Source organism: Mobula hypostoma, chromosome 17 (genome assembly GCF_963921235.1).
Source record: "Mobula hypostoma chromosome 17, sMobHyp1.1, whole genome shotgun sequence".
Lineage (NCBI taxonomy): Eukaryota > Metazoa > Chordata > Chondrichthyes > Myliobatiformes > Myliobatidae > Mobula > Mobula hypostoma.
In genome coordinates, this window is record NC_086113.1 from 41352516 (window position 1) to 41380360 (window position 27845).

General features: G+C 39.5%; 1 protein-coding gene across 3 annotated transcripts in view; it reads right to left on the reverse strand.

Annotated features, from left to right (window-relative positions):
- Positions 1–27845, reverse strand: part of capn7 (calpain 7) — a 77784-nt gene that overhangs the window by 39743 nt on the left and 10196 nt on the right. For all 3 annotated transcript variants that reach the window (XM_063069788.1, XM_063069787.1, XM_063069786.1), the window contains exons 2-6: positions 26643–26751; positions 26307–26470; positions 26113–26180; positions 21697–21900; positions 20447–20533 (exon numbers count right to left, since the gene is read on the reverse strand). In XM_063069788.1, coding sequence (XP_062925858.1) covers positions 20447–20533; positions 21697–21900; positions 26113–26180; positions 26307–26470; positions 26643–26751 — 632 coding nt within the window. The remainder of the gene's footprint in view (positions 1–20446; positions 20534–21696; positions 21901–26112; positions 26181–26306; positions 26471–26642; positions 26752–27845) is intronic.

Below are 27845 nucleotides of genomic sequence, written 5' to 3' on the forward strand. Positions count from 1 at the left end.
GTTTCCATTACTACTCACATGAAAAACATCAATGCACAAAAATTAGCAGACCTTCAAGGAAAATTAAAACAACTTCAAGTTGTAGACAGCAACAAAATTAGTTCTAATTTAAAAAAGGAAATTAAGAAAGTGCAAAGTGAAATTGATGATATATACACATTGGAAACTCAAAGAAACTTTCTTTACCCGAGACAAAAGAATTAGGAAGCAGGAGGAAGATCAGCTAGATTATTAGCATATAAATTACGTAAACAACAAGCAGACAATACAATTCATAAAATAAAGAATCCAAAAACAAAGCTTGTGGAGAATACAATAGGGAAAATTCAAGAGAGTTTTGAAACATATTATCGAGAGCTGTACTCTCAACCCTGGGCCTCCAATGAGCCCTATATAGACACTTTCCTGAATTCTTTAGATCGACCCAAGCTCACAGATTTACAAAATGAATGCCTATTAGAACTAGTAACTGCCAAAGAACTGAATGCGGCCATCTCTAGATTAAAGGGTGGAAAGTCTCCAGGCTCTGATGGGTTTACCTCAGAGTGGTACAAATCGCTGAAATCACAGTTAGTTCCATTATTACTTAACACCTTTAATTAGATCTTACAGAGAGGAGAAATCCCACCTTCCTGGAGAAAGGCGATTATCTCAGTTATTCCTAAAGAGGGTAAAGATAAACTAGAATGTGGTAATTACCAGCCAATCAGTGTTCTTAATTTGGACTACAAATTATTTACATTTATATTAGCTTGTAGACTGGTAAAGCTTCTACCTGGCCTCATCCACTTAGACCAGACTGGATTCATTCAGCAAAGACAAACTCAGGACAACATAAGGAGAATTTTACACATACTAGAACAGGTTATTAAGAACGGGACAGAGACACTGGTAGGGGGTTAGACGCTGAGAAAGCTTTTGATTCAGTTAGTTGGGTATTCCTATACAGAGTGTTAGGAAGATTCAGCTTTCAAGAAAAGTTTATTAAAGTAATCCAAACTTTATATGACAGCCCTACAGCTCGAATTAAGATAAATGGGGACCTCTCTGACTCGTATTTTAGAGAGAGGAACTAGACAGGGATGCCCAATTTCTCCTCTCCTTTTGGCACTATACATTGAACCTCTTGCCCAATTAATAAGACAGAACGAAATTGTAAAAGGTATCAAGGTGGCAGGGATTGAACAGAAGGTGGCACTATTCGCAAACGACGTTTTAGTCTATTTGAGTGAACCAGAAAAATCATTTATAGGATTGTTTACACTGCTGGATGAGTTCGGGAAAATATCAGGTTATAAAATTAATGTAAAGAAAATGCAGGTTTTGTTCTTAAATTATACAGCATCCAAAAAACTGCAGGATACATACGATCTTAAGTGGGAAGTTAAATCATTAAAATATTTAGGAATAACCCTGCCAAAAGATCTTTCAACATTAATTTCAGAGATAAAAGCAGATATACAAAGGTGGAATCTTATCCCCTTTTTAAGTTTAAATTCTTTTTAAATCTTTTTATTGAATAAGTATACAAAAAGGTAAGCCATAAAGGCACTAATACACTGTTAGAATATAATAAAATTACAGGAGATATTAATACAAAAAAAAAGATACAATGTAATTTAAACATTACATACTAAGGTAACATAATAGTATACTAATTTTTATATATATATACCAACAGAGAAAAGGAAAAAAAAACCCCAAAAAAAACCACTGTGCAACTAACTAAAAGCAAAGCAAAGCAAATGGGCTAACTTGAAACTAAACAGAGTTAAACTTAAAATCACGTCCTCAATCCCGACCTCCATTAAAAACAGTAAAAAAAACAAGAAGGGTATATAAATATGGAGCAAAAAAAGAGGAGAAAAAAAATTACATTAAATGAAAATATTGAATAAAAGATCTCCAGGTCTGTTCAAATTTAAGTGAGGAATCATAAAGATTGCTTCTAATTTTCTCCAAATTCAAGCATAATATCGTCTGAGAAAACCAAACAAAGGTAGTTGGAGCATTAAGCTCTTTCCAATGTTGTAAGATACATCTTTTCGCCATTAAAGTAAGAAATGCAATCATTCTACGGGCTGAAGGAGAAAGATTACTGGAAATTTTAGGTAGTCCAAAGATAGCAGTAATAGGGTGAGGAGAGATATCTATATTCAATACCTTGGAGATAATATTAAAAATATCTCTCCAAAAAGTTTCCAGAGTAGGACAAGACCAAATCATATGAGTTAAAGAGGCTATCTGCCCCGGACATCTATCACAAAAAGGATTAATATAAGAATAAAAGCGAGCTAATTTATTTTTGGACATATGTGCTCTATGAGCAACTTTAAATTGAATTAGGGAATGTTTAGCACAAATAGAGGAAGTATTGACTAATTGTAAAATCTGCCCCCAGTCATCCACGGAAATGATAGACCCCAATTCCTGTTCCCAATCTACCCTAATCTTATCAAATGGAGCTTTCCTAAGTTTCATAATAATATTATAAATCATAGCCGATGCACCTTTCTGACATGGATTAAGGTTAATTATAGTATCTAAAATGTATGTAGGAGGAAGCACTGGAAAAGAAGAAAGTATCGTACTTAGGAAATTTCTAACTTGCAGATATCTAAAAAAATGTATTCTTGATAAATTATATTTATTAGATAATTGTTCAAAAGACATAAGGGAACCATCTAAAAATAAATCCAAAAATACCCTTAATCTTCCAAATTTGAAAAGCACGATCCGTAAAAGAGGGAGGAAAAAATATGTTACCTAAAATAGGAATCGCTAGCCCAAATTGGTTAAGATCAAAAAATTTTCTGAATTGAAACCAAATATGTAAGGTATATTTAACTATCGGGTTAGATACCTGTTTGAGGCGTTTCAAATCAAAAGGAAGAGAGGAACCTAAAATAGAGCCAAGTGTATAGCCCTGAACAGATTGTAATTCCAATGCTACCCATTTAGGAATGGATAGTATATCCTGGTCAAGTAACCAAAACTTCATATGTCGAATATTAATTGCCTAATAATAAAATCTAAAGTTGGGTAATGCTAAACCTCCATCTCTCTTAGCTTTCTGTAAATGTATTTTACCCAGTCTCGGGTTTTTATTTGGCCAAATAAATGAAGAAATTTTTGAGTGAACTTTATCAAAAAAAGTATTTTGGAACAAAGATTGGTAATGCCTGAAATATATATAGAAATTTTGGCAAAAAAAACATCTTAACTGCATTAATACGACCAATCAAAGTTAAATATAAAGGAAACCATTTAGATGAAAGTTGAGTAATATGGTCAATTAAGGGTAAAAAGTTAATTTTAAATAAATCTTTGTATTTACAAGTAATTTTAATCCCAAGATATGAAAAATAATTATTAATCAATTTAAATGGAAAGTTATGATATAAGGGAAGTTGTTTATTAATTGGGAAAAGTTCACTCTTACTAAGATTTAATTTATAACCTGAAAAGAGACTAAATTGTGCTAATAACTCTAAAACAGCAGGGATGGATTTTTGAGGATTAGAAATATATAAAAGTAAGTCATCAGCATAGAGTGATATTTTATGGGACTTTAAGCCCCGAGTTATCCCAGTAATATTTGGAGATTCTCGAATGGCAATTGCAAGAGGTTCTAATGCAATATCAAATAATAAAGGACTAAGAGGACAACCTTGTCGAGTGCCTCGAAAAAGAGGGAAAAAAGGTGAGCTTAGAGAGTTAGTACGGACCGAGGCCACAGGAGAATGATATAACAGTTTGATCCAGGACATAAATTTCGAGCTAAAATTAAACATTTCAAGCACATTAAATAAGTAAGGCCATTCTACTCTATCAAAAGCTTTCTCAGCATCTAAAGAGATAACACACTCAGAAACATTTTGTGAGGGGGTATAAACAATATTTAGCAGTGTACGAATGTTATAAAAAGAGTAACGACCTTTAATAAAACCCGTTTGGTCTTCCGAAATAATAAAAGGAAGTACTTTTTCTAATCTGTTTGCTAATAATTTAGAAAAAACTTAGAATCAACATTTAATAAAGATATTGGTCTATAAGATGCACATTGAGCAGGATCTTTATCTTTCTTTAGTATTAGAGAGATTGACGCTCTATTGAAAGATTCGGGAAGTTCACCAAGTTTTAATGAAGCCTCGAAAACCCTACAGAGCCAAGGGATTAATGAAGGTGCAAAACATTTATAAAATTCTACGGTAAACCCATCAGGGCCAGGAGTTTTCCCCAAATTCATAGAGGAAATAACATTCTTAATCTCATCAGTGGTAATGGGAGTATCTAACATAGAAGACATATCCTGTGAAATCTCAGGGAAGTCTAGGTTATCTAAAAAAATCATGCATATATTTAGAGTCTCGAGGAGACTCTGATTGATATAAGGAAGAATAAAAATCACAGAAGGTTTGATTAATCCCCGCATGATCAAGTATCAGTCGGTCATTTTGATTATAAATCTGATTAATTTGAGATTTAGCATAATTAGACTTCAATTGGTTAGCCAGCAGTTTGCCAATTTTGTCACTGTGTACATAAAATTCACTTCTTGTATTCTTTAATTGGTTTACAATCCAGGACGAAAGTAATAAACTGTGTTCCATCTGAAGTTCAGTTCTTTGCTAATAAAACTCCTCAGAGGGAGCTGTAACATATTTCTTATCAATTTCCTTAATCTTGTCCACAATTACCAACTCCTTCTGCTTCAGCTTCTTCCTCAAAGCAGCAGAATACGAGATAATCTGACCACGAATATAAGCTTTAAAAGTATCCCAAAGAACGTTCACAGAAATATCCTCTGTATAGTTGATTGTAAAAAAAAGATAAATCTGTTCATTCATAAAGTTAACAAAGTCCGAGTCCTGAAGCAACAGCGAATTAAAACACCATTGTCTATTATTTTGTGTATTGGCCTGAATTTTAATAGAAAGCTTAAGTGGAGCATGATCCGAAATGGTTATAGAGTCATAATCACATTTAATCACTGAAGAAATAAGACGAGAGTCAATAAAGAAATAATCAATTCTTGAATAGGAATGGTGAACATGTGAAAAAAAAGAAAAATCTTTTTCCTGAGGATGCAAAAAACGCCAAATGTCCGTCGACCCAGAATCAGAGAGGAATGAATTAATCAAAGTTGCAGATTTATTAGGTAAGGTCCATAGAGGAGCCGAACGGTCCAAAGCTGGAGATAAACAGGTATTAAGATCTCCGCCCCAGATCAATGAAAACTCATTCAAATTCGGGAACTGATTGAATAATGATTTATAAAATTCCGGACAGTCCATATTAGGAGCATAAACATTAACCAAAACTACCTTTTTATTAAATAGTAGACCACTAACCAGTAGAAATCTACCATTCGGATCAGAAATAATATCATGTTGTATAAAAGTAACTGAGGAGTCTATAAAAATAGAGACGCCTCGAATCTTAGCGTTGGAGTTCGAATGAAACTGTTGTTCCTTCCAGAATTTAAAAAAACATAGTCTGTCCCCCCTCCGCACATGGTTCTCTTGTAAAAATAAAATTTGTGCTTTAAGTCTCCGGAACACTTTAAAAACTTTTTTCCTTTTAATAGGATGATTAAGACCATTAGTATTCCAGGAGACAAAATTAATAATAGACTCCATAAACCCTAAAGTCAACCCGCAACAAGAAGGATTGACGATAGGCTCGACCCATGAACCCGGAAAGGGAACAGAACAAATAAGAGATACCGGGAAGGAGAACGCAACCAATACTTCAATAGTGTACATAGCCCAAGAAGAAAGAAACTAAAACGTGAAGCCCCTCCCACCCCCACCCCATGACCTCAAGGCTAAATCTAACACAGACCAGCCAGAAAGAAGCAAGCACTAAAACTACCCCCACGACTTCCGGTATACGCTCCCTAAAAAAGTGTAAATATATAAAAGATCAGCTAGTTATAAAACAGTAAAAGAATAAAAAAAAGGTAAATCAATTAAAACACTTAATATAACAGAGAAAAAGCCAGAAAATATAAAAAAAAGCAACAAACCCCAGACCCTATGAGTAAACAAAAAAAGAAATTAAATTATTAACATAAACTAGTTATGAAAACCTACAAAAAGAAGTAGATTTAAAAACTACAAAATTTAAGGCCTCAAAGGAAAGACGTAGAATGACGGTGAGGGAATAAACACCCAGAATCCCCTGGGAAAAAGAAAGGAATGATGCAGATAGAAAGAAAGTTTAGCAGCCATATTAATTAATCCAAAAATAAACTTTTCTACCCATATAAGGCAAAAAAAACTTAAGACTGACAAATTCACAACCTCCGATCAAACGGAGATAGTTAAAAATTACGATTAAGATGTTGAAGGTGAAAATTGATCCAGATAACTCTGGGCATCCGATGGACATTCAAAAAAACGGAGGGTTCCATCCAACGTACGAATCCTTAGATGTGCAGGGTAAAGCAGCGCTGGTTTTAAATCCATCTTGTAGAGTTCCGACATCACAGATCTGTAACGAACCCGTTGATCCCGAATTGGTTTACTGAAATCCTCCACGAATCGGAACTTAAGATCCAAAAAATCAATGTAACCTTTAGATCGAACGAAACGAAACAGTTTCTCCTTGTTTTGAAAGTAATGAAAGCGTAAGATGACATGTCGAGGTTTATCTAACTTAGACGAGTATGATGGAACTCTGTGAACGCGATCCAATAACGGTGGTTGGTCAGGAAATACAGTAGGAAATGCATCTTTTAAAAGTTGAGAAAAATACTTCATAGGGTTATCAGATTCAACAGCTTCACGCACCCCAATCATTCGAAGATTCTGCCGTCGCATTCTGGATTCTAAGTCAGAGTTTTTAAAGGTCAGAAAGTCAAGTTTCTTCTTCATTACATTAATTGTTTCTTTGATTTTCTCCACCTTAAGTTCATTTTGTTGCGTGGATTTTTGAAGATCAGATATAGCCGACTGATGTTCCGTAATAGAGGTTTGTATCTTATCGATTGAATCGGCAATTTTCTGGAAATTAATTGAAATTTCCGCACGAATCAGCTCCGTAACAGAGGTTGAAATTTCCCTTTGAATTAACTCCGATATAGCTTTCAAAGTTAACGGTGGTTCAGTCAGAGGAAAATCGGTACCTTTCGGTCTAACCGGAGGTTTGCCGTCCTTCCCGTTTTTTCCATTCTTAGACATAGCAGACCTTAAACGCATCCGATTATCAAAGAGCCCAATTTATTTCAAAATATTGTAAAAGTCGATACCTTAATGGTTAATTAAAATATAGCTGATTGTAAGAAAAAAAACTCAGAGGTAATGGAGCGAGTCAAGAACACGACTTCACTCCATGAGCTCTACCGGAAGTCTCCCTTTTTAAGTTTAAATTCAAAGATAAATAACATAAAAATGAATATTCTCCCTCAGTTACTTTACCTTTTCCGGACTTTACCTGTGGAGGTGGACGATAATCAATTCAGGGAATGGGACAAATGGATTTCCCGCTTTATCTGGCAAGGAAAGAAACCTAGAATCTGATTTAACACCTTACAGTTAGGAAAGGAAGGAGGAGATATGGCACTTCTTTGTTTGAGAAATTATTTTTATGCTTCACAGATAATCCCCCTGTTATATTGGTGCAATAGGGAATATAAGGCTAGATGGAAGGAAATAGAATTTGGATTGATTGACAGTTGTCCTCTACAGGCCTCAACAGTGGACAAAGGATTGATGGCCCAATTGGAAAAGATTAAAAATAGCTGGATAAATCTCACATTAAAAGTATGGCAGAAGGTGGCTTATTCATGTGGAATCAATAACATGTTAAAACTTTTCAGATGGTGTGCTTATGATACCGAATTTCTTCCCAGCAGAGGAAATAAAAGATTTGAACTGTGGATAAAGAAAGGTCTTGCAACCTACCTCTCATTCACACATAAAGGTGTATTACAAAGTTTTCAATCCCTGCAGGACAAACATGGCCTAGAACACAATGACTTTTTTTAAAGGTACCTTCAAGTACGACATCATGTTAACCAGAGTTGTGGATATACAGACTTATCAACAGTAGAATTAGAATTTTTCAAGATCCTGAATTCGGCTTACAGTTCAATACCAAGTAAATCAATTTCTCGATTATATAATGCCCTCTCTCATGCCAACAATGAAAACATATTGTATATTAAAGAGAAGTGGGAGAAAGAAGCAGGGTTGGTACTTTCAGGGGAGGCTTGGGGGAAAATATGCAGCTTCGACTAACTCTTTGATTTGGAGAGAACATTGTTGGAAAAATATTATAAGATACTTCAAGACCCTATACCAGGAAAAATATAAGGACACAAACGTGGCGTGTTGGAGAAGATGTGGCTCCAAGGAGGCAAATCATTTCCATATTTTTTGGGATTGCCCTAAATTAATTTTATATTGGGAAGGGAATCACAGAACATTAGTTAAGGTATTTAAGATTGAGATACCTCTGAACTTTGACACTCTCTACTTGGGGCATGTATTGTTTTTGGAACAGAAGAAAGATATAAAGCTGTTGCAGGCCCTTTTAGCGGCAAGTAAGGAATCAATCACCAGAAAGTGGTTAAATCCAACATCATCTACATTAGAAGATTGGCATGAAACCATTTTGGAAATATTTAAAATAGAAAAGATGACCTACACTCTGAGAATTCAAAAGGAAAATTTTTATCAAATTTGGAATAAATGGATTGAATTTATAACCCCAGAGCGAGCAGACTTTAGTTGACTCTCCTAATGGTTTATATTGTTTGTCTCACCAACATAGTAATAGTGTTAATGTAAGCACCCTTGGCTCGAATGTTTACAGTTCTTTTTTCTGGAAAATGTGGAATTAACATAAGTAAAGAAAAGATCTGGGGAAATTTTGGACCAGAAAGAAACGGACCAGAAGAAATACATGGAAATTAGTATTCAACCACTATTATCAATGTTGTTTATAACTATTATCATTATTTAGTTTAATAGAGTGGAATTACAATTGCACATAAACATCTATTTGAGTGCCTAATTATTTTGTATATTATCTCAATGTGCACTTGTGAATGTACAAATTAATATAGATTTACTCACATAAAAAATGGAAAAGGTTATACATGTAAAAAAAAGTTTGTGTATTACTTGTGAATACCTTATCCAAATAAAAATAAAATTAAAAAAAAAATTAGTCTCAATCATCCACTGGATCACTGAATATTTCCAAGTATTGTGAAACAGAATGCCGATGATTTGGCATGTAGGATAAAAATTGTTGGTTTAAACTGTGGACTTTGTTGTCCATTTTCAAGAGTTAATTTGGCCTGCTCTCTTCTGCTGATGTGCTCAGCATACTGTAAGTATTCCAGAAGCAGCAGCAACTGATGTTCGAGAACACTGGAGGGAATCCTTAGAAATAAGCAACATGTGGTTGGAAGATGTAGAATTCTTGTGGGTATTGCAAGGGTAAAAAGGCCCGGATGGGAGTTATATAAAGGTCTCTGAATAGAAGCCAGGATGTTGGCTACAATTTACAACAGGAGACAGAAAAGGCACGGCAAAGGGCAATCTTCCAATAGTCATGGGGGATTTCAATATGCAGGTAGATTGCGAAAATCAGGTTGGTGCAAATTCTCCCGAGAGAGAATTTATAGAATGCCTATAAGGTAAGTTTTTAGAGCAGATTGTGGTGAGCCCGCTAGAGGATCAGCTATTCTGGACTGAGTGTTACGTAATGAGCTGGATTTGATTAAGGAGTTTAAGGTAACGGAACCCTTAGGAGGCAGCGATCATAATAGGTAGAACTTGCCCTGCAATTTAAGGAAGAAGGTAAAGTCAGATGTACCAGTATTACAGTGGGCACGTGGCCAAGTGGTTAAGGCATTGGACTAATGATCTGAAGGTCGTGAATTTGAGCCCCAGCCGAGGGAACGTGTTGTGTCCCTGAGCAAGGCACTTAACCACACAGTGCTTTGCAACGACACTGGTGCCAAGCTGTATCGGCCCTTGCCCTTCCCTTGGACAATATCGATGTCGTGGAGAGGGGAGACTTGCAGCATAGGCAACTGCCAGTCTTCCATACAACCTTGCCCAGGCCTGCACCCTGGAGGGTGAAGCCTTTCCAGGCGCAGATCCATGGTCTCGCAAGACTAACGGATGCCTTTATTTAGGGGGAATTCCAGAGGCATGAGAGAGGAGCTAGAAGGGGTCACTAGCACAACACCACTCATAAAATGAGGTCTGACAAACACAACCTGCCTAAATTAATAACACACAAGCAATTGTACTTTTACTCATCAATACTGAGTACACCATTTAAACAATCAAAGTCTAGGTTCAAAAAGTTATGTGAACTTCTGGGGTAATGCCTTCTACAAAAGCTATTTGGAGTCAGGTATTCCAATCAATGAGATAAAATTGGAGGTATAGGCTGTAGAGGTACCCTGTACTTCTCAAGATAGATCTGTTTACGTGCACCATGGCTTGATCAAAACAAATTTCAGAGGACCTTACAAGAAGAATTGTAGAGGTGCATGAAGCTGGAAAACGTTACAAAAGCATTTCTAAAGATCTGAATGTTCATCAGTCCATAGTAAGAGAAATTGTACAAGTCTGATCAGCAGCTAAAGGAAATGGTTTGTGGAGGATATTGCTGCTAAAGGAGATTCTACCAGTTATTAAATACAAGGGTTCACATACTTTTTCTATTCTGGACCGTGAATGATTAAACAATGCGTGTTCAATAAAGATACGAAAAGTACAATTGCTTATGTGTTATTAGCTTAGGCAGATTGTGTTTGCCTATTATTGTGACTTAGATGAAAATCAGACCACATTTTATGAGTAATTAATGCAGAAAAACAGGTAATTGCAAAGCATACGCAAAATTTTTCTTGCAACTGTATATAAAGATAAAAAAAGGGATAAGAGTAGGCAATGGACAGCTGGAAAATGACACTGGAGAGGGAGTAATGAGGGACAAGGAAATGACAGACTAACTGAATAAATATTTTGCACCAGTCTTCACTGTGGAAGACACTAGCTGTATGTTGGAAGTTTGACAGTGCAAGTGGGCAAAAGTGAGCACGTTTGCTATTACTAGGGAGAGGATGCCTGGGAAACAAAGGTCAGGCAGTGAAGACCAAGAATGTACGGACAAGGGAAGCACAGCAGCACCTACAGGACTGCTTTGAATCAGTGGACTGGACTGTATTCAGGGATTCATCTTTGAATCTGGATGAATATGCTGCAGTTGTTACTGACTTCATTAAAACCTGTGTGGATGAGTGTGTGCCTACAAAGACTTACTGCACATTCCCAAACCAAAAGCTGTGGATGAAGCAGGAGGTACGTCGTCTGCTGAAGGCTAGATCTGTGGCATTCAAGTCTGGCAACCCAGGCCTGTACCAGAAAACCTGGTATGATTTGTGGAGGGCTATTTCAAGGGTGAAGAGACAATTTCGAACCAGGTTGGGGGCGATACCAGATACATAGTAACTCTGACAGGGTGTGCAAGACATTACTTTCTACAAAGCGAAACCCAATAGTATAAATGGCAGCGATGCTTCACTACCAGATGAACTCGACGTCTTCTATGCACACTTTGAAAGGGAGAACACAACTGCACCTTTGAACGTCCCTACTGCACCTGATGACCCTGTGATCTCTGTCTCAGAGGCCGATGTTAGCCTGTCTTTTAAGAGAGTGAACCCTCGCAACGCAGAGAAGGTCCCGATGGAGTACCTGGTAAGGCTCTGAAAACCTGTGCCAACCAGCTAGCGGGAGTATTCAAGGATATTTTCAACCTCTCGTTGCTACGGGCAGAAGTTCCCACTTGCTTCAAAAAGGCAGCAATTATACCAGTGCCTAAGAAGAATAATGTGGGCTGCTTCAATGACTATTGCCCGGTGGCACTCACATCGACAGTGATGAAATGCTTTGAGAGGCTGGTTATGACTAGACTGAACTCCTGCCTCAGCAAGGATCTGGATCCATTGCAGTTTGCCTATCACCACAATGGGTCAACAGCAGACGCAGTCTCAATGGCTGTCCACACGGCTTTAGACCACCTGGACAACACAAACGCCTACGTCAGGATGCTGTTCATCGACTATAGCTCAGCATTTAATATCATCATTCCCACAATCCTGATTGAGAAGTTGCAGAACCTCGGCTTCTGTTCCTCCCTCTGCAATTGGATCCTCGACTTCCTAACCGGAAGACCATAGTCTGTGCGGATTGGTGATAACATATCCTCCTCGCTGATGATCAGCACCGGCGGACCTCAGGGGTATGTGCTTAGCCCACTGCTCTACTCTCTCTATACACACGACTGTGTGGCTAGGCATAGCTCAAATACCAACTACAAATTTGCTGATACAAACATTGTTGGTACAATCTCAGGTGGTGACAAGAGGGCGTACAGGAGTGAGATATACCAACTAGTGGAATGGTGCCACAGCAACAACCTAGCACTCAACGTCAGTACGATGAAAGAGCTGATCGTGGACTTCAGAAAGAGTAAGACGAAGGAGCACATACCAATTCACATAGAGGGATCAGAAGTAGAGAGAGTGAGCAGCTTCAAGTTCCTTGGTGTCAAGATCGCTGAGGATCTAACCTGGTCCCAACATATCGATGTAGTCATAAAGAAGGCAAGACAGCACTATACTTTATTAGGAGTTTGAAGAGATTTGGCACGTCAACAAATAACACTCAAAAACTTCTATAGTTGTACCGTGGAGAGCATTCTGACAGGCAGCATCACTGTCTTGTATGGAAGGGCTACTGCACAGGACCGAAAGAAGCTGCAGAACGTTGTAAATCTAGTCAGCTCCATCTTAGGCACTAGCCTACAAAGTACCCAGGACATCTTTAGGGAGCGGTGTCTCAGAAAGGCAGCATTCATTATTAAAGACCTCCAGCGCCCAGGGCATGCCCTTTTCTCACTATTACCATCAGGTAGGAGATACAGAAGCCTGAAGGCACACACTCAGCGATTCAGGAACAGCTTCTTTCCTCTGCCATCCGATTCCTAAATGGACGTTGAAGCTTTGGACACTACCTCACTTTTTAAAAAATATACAGAATTTCTGTTTTTGCACATCTTAAAAAAATCTTTTCAATATACGTAATTGATTTACTTGTTTATTTATTATGTTTTTTTTATTATTACTTTTTTTCTCTCTGCTAGATATGTATTGCATTGAACTGTTGCTGCCAAGCTAACAAATTCACGTTACATGCCGGTGATAACAAGCCTGATTCTGAATCTTGAGAGAACCAGAATATAGAAGCAAGGATGTAATGCTGAGGCATTATATGGGATTAGTGAGGCCTCACTTGGAGTAATGTGAGCACTTTTGGACCCAATATTTAAGAAAGATGTGCTGATATTGAAGAAGGTTCAGAGGAATTTTGTGAGAATGATTCCAATAATTAAATGTTTATTGTATGAGGAATGATTAATGGCTCTGGGGCTCTATATGCTGGAATTTAGAAGGTGGGGGGGGGGGGAAGTCTCATTGAATGTTGAAAGGCCTAGACACAGTGGATGTGGAGAGGATGATTCCTACGGTGGGAGTGCCAAAGACCAGAGGGCACAGCCTCATGATAGACAGATGTAGCTTTAGAACAGAAATAGAGGAATTTCTTTCACCAAACGATGGTGAATCTGTGGAATCCATTGCTAGAGGCAGGTGTGAAGGTCAGATATATTTAAGGCGAAGATTGATAGCTTCCTGATTAGTCAGGGCATGAAAGGTTACAGGAAGAAGGCAGGAGAATGGGGTTGAGAGCAAAATGGGTTAGCCATGATGTAGTGGCAGAGCAGACTTGATAAGCCAGATGGTCTAATTCTACTCCCTTGTCTTATGGAATGGGTGTAGTGTGAAGCTCTCAGGACTTGTTTCAAATAAAACATACATTAAATAATGTTGACTTCTCCACAAGTTATAGTCCTTGCATTAACGAAAATAAATTATGCTTCCAACTGAAAATTAACATCAATTAAAAGTAGGAAAGCTTCATTTGTTTGCATTACTTTTCTTTCCTAAAACAAAAGCATTGCTCCGTAATGCTTCAGATGAGACAAATCATGAATATAAATCTCCATTAGCATTAGTGCCATGACAAATCAGACAATTCCTTTTGTAAGTACAAGAGCATCTTTTGGACTATTGCAGTACTTCCGCCTGTCAGAAGTAATTTCAAGACTCACTTAAACACTTGAGACATAACCTAGGCTTACAGCTGGGCAGTAAAAAAGCAATGCAGTGCCAATAGTCTTTAAGACAAACACTTAACTTTCTACTAGATAGAAAATATTGCCTGATGTGATTAAAAAAGAGGAAAAATTCCTTAGCTAGTATTCAAATGTCAGATAGCATGGCCAAAACAAATATTTTTCCTTAGTTTATGGTGGTTCTTAGGTTAGTTACATACAACGTACATATAGCTCCCCCCCCCCCCCCGAAACTGGTTGAGTGTGCAATGCAGCAGCATGAAATTCCATTACAAATAGAAAATACTGAACCACATAATAAACTAGGCAATGTCTGTGGAAAGAGAAAGACTTAACATTTTAGGTTGATAACTATTTCTGCTCTTTTTTGCTTTCCACAATTGCTTCTTTACCTGCCGTGTGTTTCCAGTACTTTGTTTATTTTTTAAAATTTCAATTTGCAGTATCTGCAGTTTTTTTTTAAATCCACTAAGCACAGCATTGATACCCTCAACCCATGAATTGTGGGGCTCTCCATCAGTTTCTGAAGGACTAGTCTTAGATAGGCGTTGCCAGTCAAATCCATATCCTTTGACCAAATCAAAAATGTAAACACATGCGAGAAGTATTTCATTAGTTTTTTGGAGTTTTAGCAATGTAAAATTAGCAATATAAATCCTAGAACATGCATTAGATAACTTATTATGCCTTCTGCTGCTATGTGAACACTGTTTATGGCAGGAATCCAAATTAAAATTCTCTCTTCTCCCTTCTCCCATCCAGCAAAAGCCTGAAAGTATGTATCACCAGGCTCAAGAACAGCTTTTACAAGGGCTATAACACTAACACAATAAGATAGACTCTTAATCTCACAATCTAACTTATGTCTGCCTGCACTGCATTTGTAGCTTTTACACTTTATTCTGCAGTTATTGTTTTACCTTGTTCTACCTCAATCCACTGTGTAATGACTTGAAATATATGAACAGTATGCAAGATAAGTTATCATTGGCAAATGCGACAATTCATTCCAATTCCTGTAAAAGGAAAATGCCCAACAGCTCTTGGAATACAGGGAAAACCTAAATTTCCTATTTGTTTTGTATGGCTTGAGGAATAAAAAGCAGAATTATTTCTGAAAAACAAGCAAATCACTTTCTCAGCATGCCCAACAAACAACCTGAAATACTTCTGGAAAAGCCAATAGTTACTTATTAAAACAAATAAAACTCTGAGACCTGACCTGATTTGTTTGTTTGTTCTTTATGCGCCGTGTCGTACGTTACAGGCGATCATGGTCTTTCCATGACCATGACTGTTCTTGGCGATTTTTTTCCCCTACAGGAGTGGTTTGCCCTTACCTTCCTCTGGACAGTGTCTTTACAAGATGGGTGACCGCAGCCATTATCAACACTCTTCAGAGGTTGTCTGCCTGGCGTCAGTGGTCACATAAGCAGTACTTGTGATATGCAGCAGCTGCTCATACTACCATCCACAACCTACTCCCATGGCTTCATGTGACCCTGATAGGGGGTTAAGCAGGTGCTACACCTTGCCCAAGGATGACCTGCAAGCTAGCAGAGGGAAAGAATACCTTATACCTCCTTTGGTAGAGACACATCCATATTAATGATCTGGGTTCAATTCTGACCCTTTTTTTTTTGCATGTTTTCCGTCCAGTGGCTCTGATATCTTCACATGTGCCAAGGACATGTTAACTGGCTGCTTCAAATTTTCCCCAGTTTAAGTAGTTGGTAGGAAAGTACAGATGAAGTTGAGGGGTAGATGAAAGCGTATGGGTTACAGGGAAGTGAGTGGGCAATGATGTTGATGTGCTTGCTCTGAGAGTTGGAAAAAATTCGATCAGTTGTTTTATGTTGAGGGGACGTTGAGGCAAGAAGAGTTTAAAAGGAGACAGCTTTATAGACTGGGCGACAGAGTAGGAGAGCTTTGGCTCAATGGGGCTTCGGAGATAATGGGTAGAGGTGAGGTAGGTTGCCTGCGTAGAATACAGACAGGAAGTGTGTGTGTGAGACCAGTGTTCTATTCTCGGTGTCAGATGTGGGAAGTCCGGGAGACTCTCAGCCTCCTGGACGAACACATCTGCGCCAGGTGCGTCGAGCTGCAGCTCCTTAGGGACCATGTTAGGGAACTGGAGATGCAACTCGATGACCCTTGTTTGGTCAGAGAAAGTGAGGAGGTGATAGATAGGAGCTTTAGGCAGGTAGTCACACTGGAGCCTGGGGAGACAGATAAGTGGGTAACAGTCTGGAGAGGGAAGGGCAGGAGTCAGAGGCTAGAGAGCATCCCTCAGGCTGTACCCCTTGACAATAAGTACTCCTGCTTGAATACTGTTGGGGGAGACAGACTACCTGCGGGAAGCAACAGTGGCCGTGCCTCTGGCACAGAGTCCGGCCCTGTGGCTTAGAAGGGAAGGGAAAGGATGAGGATGGCAGCAGTAATAAGGGACTCTATAGTTAGGGGGTCAGACAGGTGATTCTGTGGACGCAGGAAAGAAGCACGGATGGTAGTTTGCCTCCCAGGTGCCAGGGTCCGGGATGTTTCTGTTCGTGTCCACGATATCCTAAAGTGGGAAGGAGAACAGCCAGAGGTCGTGGTACATATTGGTACCAATGACATAGGCAGGAAAAGGGAGGAGGTCCTGAAAGCAGACCACAGGGAGTTAGGAAGGAAGTTGAGAAGCAGGACCGCAAAGATAGTCATCTCGGGATTACTGCCTGTAGCACGCGACAGTGTGTATAGGAATAGAGTGCAGTGGAGGATAAATGCGTGACTTAGAGATTGGAGCAGGGGGGAGGGATTCAGATTTCTGGATCATTGGGACTTCTCCTGGGGAAGGCATGACCTGTACAAAAAGGACAGGTTGCACTTGAATCCCAGGGGAACCAATATCCTGGCTGGGAGGCTTGCTAAGGCTACTGGGGAGAGTTTAAACTAGGTTTGCTGGGGGGTGGGAACCAAACTGAAGAGACAGAGGAAGAAGCGGTTGGCTCACAAATAGAGAAAGCTTGGAGACAGTGCGAGAGGGAGGATAGGCAGGTGATAGAGAAAGGATGCGTTCACACCAATGGTTTGAGATGTGTCCATTTTAATGCAAGGAGTATCATGAACAAAGCAGATGAGCTTAGAGTGTGGATCAGTACTTGGAGATATGAAGTTGTGGCCATTACCGAGAATTGGATGGCTCAGGGACAGGAATGGCTACTTCGAGTGCCAGGCTTTACATGTTTCAGAAAGGACAGGAGCGAGGCAAACGAGGTGGGGGTGTGGCACTGTTGATCGGAGATAGTGTCACGGCTGCAGAAAAGGAGCAAGTCATGGAGGGATCGTCTACGGAGTCTCTGTGGGTGGAAGTTAGGAACAGGAAGGTGTCAATATTTCTACTGGGTGTTTTTTTTTTTAAAGACCACCCAATAGTAACAGGGACATTGAGGAGCAGATAGGAAGACAGATTCTGGAAAGGTGTAATAATAACAGGTGGTGGGAGATTTTAATTTCCCAAATATCGATTGGCATGTCCCTAGAGCAAGGGGTTCAGACGGGGTGGAGTTTGTTAGGTGTGCTCAGGAAGGTTTCTTGACACAATATGTAGATAAGCCTACAAGAGGAGAGGCTGTATTTGATCTGGTATTGGGAAATGAACCTGGTCAGGTGTCAGGGTCTCTTAGTGGGACAGCATTCTGAAGATAGTGATCAGAATTCCATCTCCTTTACCATAGCATTGGAGAGGGATAGGAAGAGACAAGTTAGGAAAGCATTTAATTGGAGTAAGGGGAAATATGAGACTATCAGGAAGGAACTTGGAAGCATAAATTGGGAACAGATGTTCTCAGGGAAATGTACAGAAGAAATGTGGCAAATGTTCAGGGGATATTTGCGTGGAGTTCTGCATAGGTACGTTCCAATGAGACAGGGGAAGGATGGTGGGATACAGAAACCGTGGTGTACTAAGGCTGTTGTAAATCTAGTCAAGAAGAAAAGAAGAGCTTACAAAAGGTTCAAAAAACTAGGTAATGATAGAGATCCAAATCTAGAAGATTATAAGGCTAGCGGGAATGAGTTTAAGAAAGAAATTAGGAGAGCCAGAGGGGGCCATGAGAAGGCGGACAGGATCAAGGAAAACCCCAACGCATTCTACAAATATGTGAAGAGCAAGAGGATAAGACGTGAGAGAATAGGATCAATCATGTGTGACAGTGGAAAAGTGTATATGGAACCAGAGGAGATAGCGGAGGTAATTAATGAATTAATGAATAGTTATTATAGGGATGACTTACAGCGGATTGAAAACTTGAACGTAGACATTAAGAAAGAGGATGTGCTGGAACTTTTGGAAAGCATCAAGTTGGATAAGTCATGGGGACTGCATGAGATGCACCCCAGGCTACTGTGGGATGCGAGGGAGGAGATTGCTGAGCCCCTGGTGATGATCTTTGCATCATCGATGGGGACAGGACAGGTTCCGGGGGATTAGAGGGTTGCAGATGTTGTTCCATTATTCCAGAAAGGGAGCAGAGACAGCCCAGGAAATTATAGATCAGTGAGTCTTACTTCAGTGGTTGGTAAGTTGATGGAGAAGATCCTGAGAGGCAGGATTTATGAACATTTGGAGAGGTAAAATATAATTAGGAATAGTCAGCATGGCTTTGTCAAAGGCAGATCGTGCCTTACAAGCCTGATTGAATGTTTTGAAATGTGACTAAACACACTGATGAGGTTAGAGCAGATGTAGTGTATATGGATTTCAGCAATGCATTTGACAAGGTACCCCATGCAAGGCTTATTGAGAAAGTAAGGAAGCATGGGATCTGAGGGGACATTGCTTTGTGGATCCAGAACTGGCTTGCCTACAGAAGGCAAAGTGTGATTGTAGACAGGTCATATTTTGCATGGAGGGTCGGTCACCAGTGGTGTACCTCAGGGACCTGTTCTGGGACCCCTATTCGTCGTGACTTTTATAAATGACCTGCACGAGGAAGTAGAGGGATAGGTTAGTAAATTTGCTGATGACACAAAGGTTGGGGGTGTTGTGGATAGTGTGGATGGCTATCAGAGGTTACAGTGGCACACTGATAGGATGCAAAACTGGGCTGAGAAGTGGCAGATGGAGTTCAACTCAGCTAAGTGTGAGGTGGTTCATTTTGGTAGGTCAAATATGATGGCAGAATATAGTATTAATGGTAAGACTCTTGGCAGTGCGGAGGATCGGGGGATCTTTGGTTCAGAGTCTATAGGACACACAAATCTGCTGCGCAGGTTGACACTGTGGTTAATAAGTATACAGTGCATTGGCCCTCAAAGATGGGATTGACTTTAGGAGCCGAGGGGTAACGTTACAGCTATATAGGACCCTGGTCAGACCCCACCTGGAGTACTGAGCTCAGTTCTGGTCGCCTCACTATAGGAAGGATGTGGAAACCATAGAAAGGGTGCAGAGGAGATTTACAAGGATGTTGCCTGGATTGGGGAGCATGCCTTATGCGAATAGGTTGAGTGAACTCGGCCTTTTTTCCTCGTAGCAATGGAGGATGAGAGGTGACCTGATAGGAGGTGTATAAGATGATGTGAGGCCTTGATCGTGTGGATAGTCAGAGGCTTTTTCCAAGGGCTGAAATGGCTAGCACAGGAGGGCACAGTTTTAAGGTGCTTGGAAGTAGGTACAGAGGAGATGTCAGGGGTAAGTTGTTTTTTTATGCAGAGAGTGGTGAATGTGTGGAATGGGCTGTCGGCGACGGTGGTGGTGGCGGATACGATAGGGTCTTTTAAGAGACTCCTGAACAGGTACATGGAGCTCAGAAAAATAGAGGGCTATGGGTAACCCTAGGTAATTTCTAGGGTAAGGACATGTTCTGCACAGCGTCGTGGGCTGAAGGGCATGTATTGTGCTGTAGGTTTTCTATGTTTCTGTGAGATCTTTCCCTCATGTTAACACATTCCAGAAGTTTAATATTATATCTTCATCTTAAATGTAAATGATCCGATGATTCCTATTTTATTGAATACTAGATTTAATTATTCTGTGCAGCATCGTGGATGGAAATCATCACAAAAAATACAATGCTCATATTTTTATATTCCAACATTGACTATAACTTGTTTATTCCTAATTCCAGCCATAATTATTATCAATTGTATTTTGTATCACAAATGCATGATCTGCAAAATATTTCAAGTTTCTAACACTGGTTTGAAATCAGAAACACAGGCAACTTACGAGAATGGCATTGGAAATGCAAACCGTTCCTTAAGATCCACACGCATGAAAGGTACATACTCAATTCCATTAATTTTGGAAGTTTTCCTGCAAAGAGAAAGAGCAGAAAAAGCCATTAAATAAAAGGATAACTTTTAAAACATAGTAATGTTCACATTATCAAACACTACATAATGGGCATATCTGAAAATCTGGTTGCTTCCCAAAATTAAATATTTCTGGATCTGGTGGATGGATCCAAGCTCTTTGGTGTGACAAGCAATCAAAGTAGGACTCAATGCGGAGCAGTGTGGGTCCAGGTTCTCAGTATGAATGTCAAAGAAAGAAACCTTTAATATTAATAAGTGTGGGATAGTTCTGATGACGACTCAATAATCTGAAACCCTGAGCTGAATCAAGGTAAATTTAGTTTACCATTCAGCCATGTGGCTCAAGATCCCACCTGCTACACTGAAGGTAGCCCGATGCAATGGACTAGATAAGCTGCCTCTCCAATCCAAGAGTAAGGCAATGAAATGTGGGGCAGCCCGAGTGGCAAGTAGTAAAACAGAAGGCCTTGCCCAGTGAAGGTTCTGATAGACTTTGTCAGAAGGACGAGGAGCCAGAGCTCTTCATCAGGTGAAGAGTCTTTGATGTGAAATGCACTCTGTTTCCCTTTCTACTGATATGTATTACTGATGACCATTTCCAATGTTTTTTAAAATTTAAAACATATTAACTTTATTGTAAATAAAAAATGAAAACACTTGCAAACAGTAAAAAAAACACAAATATTTGAAGATAAAAACAAGTTGCATTGTTTTTTCCTTCTTAATCTCCAGAGCATAAGTCCCCATTCAGATAAGAAGGGTCTCTGATCCAGCGCCAGTTCCTGGCTGATGTAGGGTCACAGAGACAGATTTCCAAGAATAACAGAAATTTTAAAAAGCCCTAGGGCTATGGGCTTTTCTCTGAACCACTGACTAAGTTGGCCTGATTGTGCCCAATGATTTTATTTCTTGTTATTTAGGATACTGATGCGATGAAAATTGCAGGCATTTTCAGTTTTTGCTTTCAGCTTAAAAACTAAAATTTAGTTCCTTGCAATATTTTCAACAAGTAAACAGTGGCTACAATTAATTTTTTCCACCAGCTGAAAATGTTCTTCCAGATATTCAAAGTAAAGGGCCTTTTATTTAACCTTTATGTAAAGCATTTCCTGACAATATTCTAAAGCTGGAGCCATGCTATGAATTTTTGAATGTTCTCACCGCAAAACTTCAATTTCTTCTGCAGAGTAAAGCTGACCCTGACTTGACAAATCACTGCCTTGAATTCTAGATAACTGTGGTTTATCATTCAGAGAAAAATCTGATCCCAGAGGTTGGAAAGTTCGAACTGGCTGACTTGCTTTTGCTGCAGCATGCTTTCTTTCTTGAGACAGCTTGGTCACTGAATCCTTTAGTGCTTCGGCTCTAAATGAGAACAGAAGGCCAAGTTAGTTATAAAGCATTTCGCACATTCATGACATCCTGTTTTTTTTTAAAAAAAAGACCAAGGCAACAGATGCCTGTGAACATCAACATCTCCAAGTTTTCTTATCATATATCATTCCATCTTGGACATTTATTGTTGATGTTTGTTTGTCAGTGAGATTAAACTCATGTCCTAACAGCAGTCTTGAGTACATTCAGGTTTAAAAACAAAAGTATCTCATTCACTGTACAAAGAGCAATTAGGGATTAGTAATAAATTCCGGACTTGCAGAATTCTTAATCCTACAGTTCAACAACGATTGAGTGAAATGTACCCATATTCAAACTATGCAACTTTCCCTGGTTAGCCTATTGACATTTTGTCACACTGCCCCACTGCTTTTATAGTGAAAACCACCAGATGTTATATTCATAATAGACCACCTTATAAAAAGACAAGAACTCTTATCTCTAAAGTTTTCATGGAATCATAGATGTGTTCAGCTCAGTTTCGCTTCACTCATCTATGTTGAGCATGATGCCTATCCTTGGTAAGCTTACTGGCCCACAACACGTCCATGCCTCTATTTACTGTTCCTATCCAAGTGCCTGTCCAAATGCCTTTTAAATGTTCTAACTGTATCTGCCTCCAAAATCTCCTCTAGTAGCTCGTTCCTGATATTCACTGTTCTCTGGGTGAAAAGCTTACCCCTCAGATCTCCTTTGAATTTCTTTCCTCTCAACTTATACCAATCCCCTCAAGCTTTAGACTGCCGTACATTGGGGAAAAATTACTCTGACTATCTGACCTTTTAGTCAAGTTTACTGTCATTTAACTCTATGTGTGTATACTGTCAACGACTTGTTTCTCCTGACCAGGGTGAAAAGCACAGTAGTACACATACACACAAAGTACAATGCACAATAACCTTGAAAAGCAAGGATAAAATCTACAGATGAATTACACAGGAACAAAGAAAGTAAAGTGCATAAATTAAATATCGTAAGGTATAGAACGTATTAGCCAGTGACATTTTGAATGCGATGCAGCAGGGAGTTCAGAAGCCTAATGGCTAGAGGTAAGAAACTGCTTAATCCTGACCGTTCTTGTTTTTGAGCATCGGACTCTCCTGCCTGATGGTAGAAAGTCAAAGAGGAAGCTGTATGGATGGGTGGGATCTTTGATAATAGTAAGGGCCATGCATACACCGTGCTCCTGATTAATGTCCCTGATGGATGGTGGGGAGACCCCTACGATCCTCTCAGCCATTCTCACAGGACTTTGTAGAGACTTCCAGTCCAATGCTCGGCTGCTCCCATACCAGATGGGGATGCAACTTCTCAGGACCCCCTCAATGTTGCTCCTGTAAAATTCAGTTAAGATGGAAGTGGGGGGTGACCACGCTTGCCTCAATTTCCTTAGGAAGGAGAGGCGCTGCTGTGCCTTCTTGTTCAGGAAGGTGATATTGAGGGATCAGTGAGGTCATCTATGATGTGAACACCCAGGAACTTGGGGCACTTAACTTAATGTCACTTATCAATTTATAAACTTCTATGAAGCCTTCTAGTTCCAGTGAAAATTAACCCAGTTTATTCAATCCCTGGTTTCACTACAACCCTCTATTCCAGACACCATTCCAGTGAATCACTTTTACACTCTATTGACACCACTCTGCCACTGTGGTGACCAAAGCTGTTCACAACATTCTAAGTTGCAGTCAAAGCTCCAGTCCAACGTTTAATCCATGGATTGAGATCAATTAATCATAAAGGCAATATAAAATTGCTTTGGCCACTTTGTGTAAGTTGCACAGAGAAAAGTAATTTTCATTTTTCAAAAACCCTACTTCCTTGCAGGAAAGTATTCCAAAAAAAAGTATTCTGTTATTTCTTTTAAATGCCGACATAAAGTAACAACTAAGAGACTTCACCACAATATCTCCAGTCAGCAAAAGGACCTCAAGAACAAAAATTGGTCAACAATATCACTTGTTCATACTGTATCAAGATGCAACAAAACACAACTAAAGATATTTTCCTGAATGTGAAAAAAGGGCGGTGGGAAGATGTTGGTGAACTGCAGCTCAGGATGCCAGTGCATTGTACTTCTGTCTCTTTGTTTATCCAAGAGCAAACTAAAGTAACACAGCTAATAAAAACAACATATGTTGGAGAGAAAAAGAACAGGCTTTAACATTTTGCGTCAATGTTCTTTCAATATTGTTGCTTGTGGCAGCTCTGGCTGAAATAAATTGTTGGGGGTGGGCCAGTGGTGAGATTGGGGGTGTCAGGCTTTGGCTCAAAAGAGGCTTCAGCTTGGAAGAGGTGCTGGCCCTGAGTAAGTTGTCTGTTGAGTTTTCCTTTTCAATTACTATGTCAGTGGTACTTAGTGTAGTTTAAATGGCCGTTGTGTATTCTTCATGCTGGATGTTGGAGTCCTGGGAGACCCAGAGTCTTCCAGGGATGTACAACTGGGTGAAGTACATCCAGCTGCATCTCCTTGAAGACTGTATTAGGAACCTGGAGCAGCAAGTGGATGACCTTTGGTTTGAACGGGAGAGGGAAAGAGATCATCAATCAGAGTTACAGTTAAGTAGTTACCCCTAGGAGGTTGCAGGAGGCAGGTAGCTGGGTGACTATCAGAAGGAATGGGAAGGATAATAGGCAGTTAGCGCAAAGCACCCCTGTGGCCATTCCCCTAAATAATGAGTATGCTGTTTTGGATACAGTTGTGGGGGATGACCTCCCAGGAGAATGCCACAGAGATAAGGTTACTGGCACTGAGCATGGGTCCATGGTGCAGAAGGGAAAGAGGGAGAAGAGGGGAGCAGTAGTGATAGGGGGCTCAATAGACAGGGGAACAGAAGGAAAATTCTGTGGACGTGAACAGGGCACCTGAATGGTATCTTGCCTCCCAGATACCAGGGTCAAGGATGTCTCGGATCGCATCCGCAGCATTCTGGGGGTTAGGAAGAGCAGTCAGATGTCTTGGTACATATTGGTACCAATGAACGAAAGATATAGCTTTCGAATGTTGAAAGACCTAGGCTTGGTAGATGTGGAAAGGATGTTTACCATGGTGGGAGAGCCTAGGACAAGAGGGCACAGGCTCAAGATAGTGAGGAGTCCACTTAAAAGAGATGCGGAGAAATTTCTTTAGCCAGAGGATGGTAAGTTTGTAGAATTTGTAACCACAGGCAGCTGTGGAGGCCAGGTCATTGGGTGTCTTTAAGACAGAGATTGATTGATTCTTGATTGGCCACGGCATCAAAGGTTATGGGGAGAAGACCGGGGATTGAAGAGGGGAAAAAAGAGATCCACCATGACTGAATGGCAGATCAGACTTGATGGGCTGAATGGCCCAATTCTGCTCCAATGTTCTGTGGTCTTACGGTCTAAGTGGGCCAGTTCAAGCTTGGAACAGCAGCACAGATAGTTAATTCAGCATTAAATAACACCTCACTCAGATGAAATTGTAAGAGAGTTTGTGTTGGAGTTATACAGAACAGAAACTTATTTGTCTCAACTTGTCCATGTCGACCAAATTGTCTACTTGAGCTAGTCCCATCTCCATGTGTTTGGCTCATATACCTCCAAACCTTTCCCATCCATGTACCTGTATAAAAGTATTTTAAATGTTGTAATTGTACCCATTCCTACCACTTCCTCTGGCAGCTCATTCATTTTGCCCATCATCCTATCAGATTTGCTTCAAATCTTTTCCTTTTCACTTCTGACTTGGGAAAAAGACTGTGACCCTTCTCCTCATGATTTGATAAATTTCTAAGTTCAATCCTCAGTTACCCATGTCCTGGGGAAAAAAATTCCAACCTATTCAGGCTTTCCTCATAGCTCGAGCTCTCCAGTCCCAGTAACCATAATGGTGAATCTTGTCTGCACCCTTTCCAACTTAATGACATGTTCTGTAGACAGACAAGTTGAACAGCCACAGTATTCCAAATGCAGTCTCACCAATGTCTTGCACAGCTGTAATATGACATTCAACTCTTGTACTCAATGTCCGGGCTGATGAAGGAAAGTGAAGCTGATTTTTAACTACATGTCATGGAACAGATCTGCAGGTATCTCTGACATGAAACTTTGCATAACGCTCACAAAGTTTCCTACACATTTTTCAGAAAAACTGCTTGCCTCTGTATTTACATTTCAAATGCCAGATCCCGTCCTGTTAGATCGCAGTCAGTGACTCACCTATCAAGGGCTTGTCGGGCTAACTGTTTCAATTTAGCCTGCAGAGTTTGATCAGAAGTTTCATTTGCCTAGGATGGAAAATAGTGATTAATTAAACTTCTGCAGTGCACTGGATCCACTAAACTAGTCACACACGAACAAATTTATATGCTTACTTTCTTTCAGTGCTAATTTATTTTATGGCATTTACTCACTGTTTTCAGACATAATTCAACAGCCTCAGTGTACAGTTCTACTGCTTCATCACTATTATCTTTCTCATCTTCTTCAAATGCTTGGGTGACCAGGAAGTGAGCACGTTCCAGATCCATCTGCTGTTTTGTCTTCAGGGGGACACCCTTGCAGCTCTGTGATTGAACTGAACATTTATGTAAATTCAGCAATTGTTTTAGCTGTGAATGTTCTTTCCAATTTTTAAAAAGTAGAATTTTTTAAAAATACCAAGCAGTATAAATTTGATATGAACCTATTTTCAGATTGATTTTAGTGGCACTGTAACACAAGCTAATCCCAATGTAAAGAACACAAACCTGCGGAGTAAAGAGCCTGCACCCGGTCCAGGTATTCGTTTATCTTCTCCTGTATAGCGTCCAGTTTTGATCCAGCCATACCAGCGCAAATCAAAGCTTGTGCAGCTTCCTAAAAGAAAATTACCCATTTTAGTAGGAATCAAACCTTCAGAAGGGAAGGACAGATTTACAAATGTATAATGCCTTGTATACAGGACTATTGCATGGTCTCAAACTGAAGAGCTGAGAATTCTCTCCCACCAACTCCAATCCCCCCCAAAAGATGCTGAGGTCCTCTAGCAGTTCATTTTATTAAAATCTAGGAACAAAATAATCTGTTATTAGTGATGGTGGATACAGAATAAACCATTAGCCATGAACTCAAGGTATAGTCAATTGTTCTTAACGTGATGCCACCAGATCATTCAAAACTTGGCACCAAAATTGGTCATAAATTTTGCTCTGTAACAACTGATTTTATTTGGTTCCAGGCAACTGCTTCTTGGTAAAGTATTTGAAACCAAGAAAAGTTCTGATCACATATCATCTACATCACCAAACTCACTTTCAAACTTCTTCAGTTCCATCCATGCCTTTACCACTTAAACCCAAATTCAATGATTTTATTCCATCAATATGTAGCTCCCTCTCCGCCTCTCATTTTCCACTTTAATATCTACTAGAGTTCATCCAAAACTTTCCTGGCCTGTATCCTCGCTCACAAGGAGCCCCATCACTCCATGCTTATTGAATTAAGTTGGTTCCTGATCCAGCAGTACTTAGAATCACAGAACAGGATAAAATTGAATTGTAGAATAATAATGACAGAGAAAAGTTAACCCCTTCTCCACTTTTTCCCTCCAATTCTGGAAAGACCATTTTCATGTATTTATCCAATTCCCTTTTGAAACCACAAGTGAATGCATCTTCACCATCTTGTCAAGCAACACCTCCAGATGTTAATCTTTCTTTTTAAATCTTTTTATTAATTTTGAAAATTATAAACTCAATAACAAAGTTGATACAAAGAGATTGGAATAATCTTAATAAGCATATACAAAAAGGATTTTAAGTAACATGGGTATAACAGACTCCAAACTCATAATGAAATTAGTCATAAAAAAAAGAAATAAAAAGAATATATATATATATATATATAAACAAAGAAAAACCCCCAAAAGAAAAAGAAAAGAAACAGAACAAAACAGGGCTAGACCAATATCT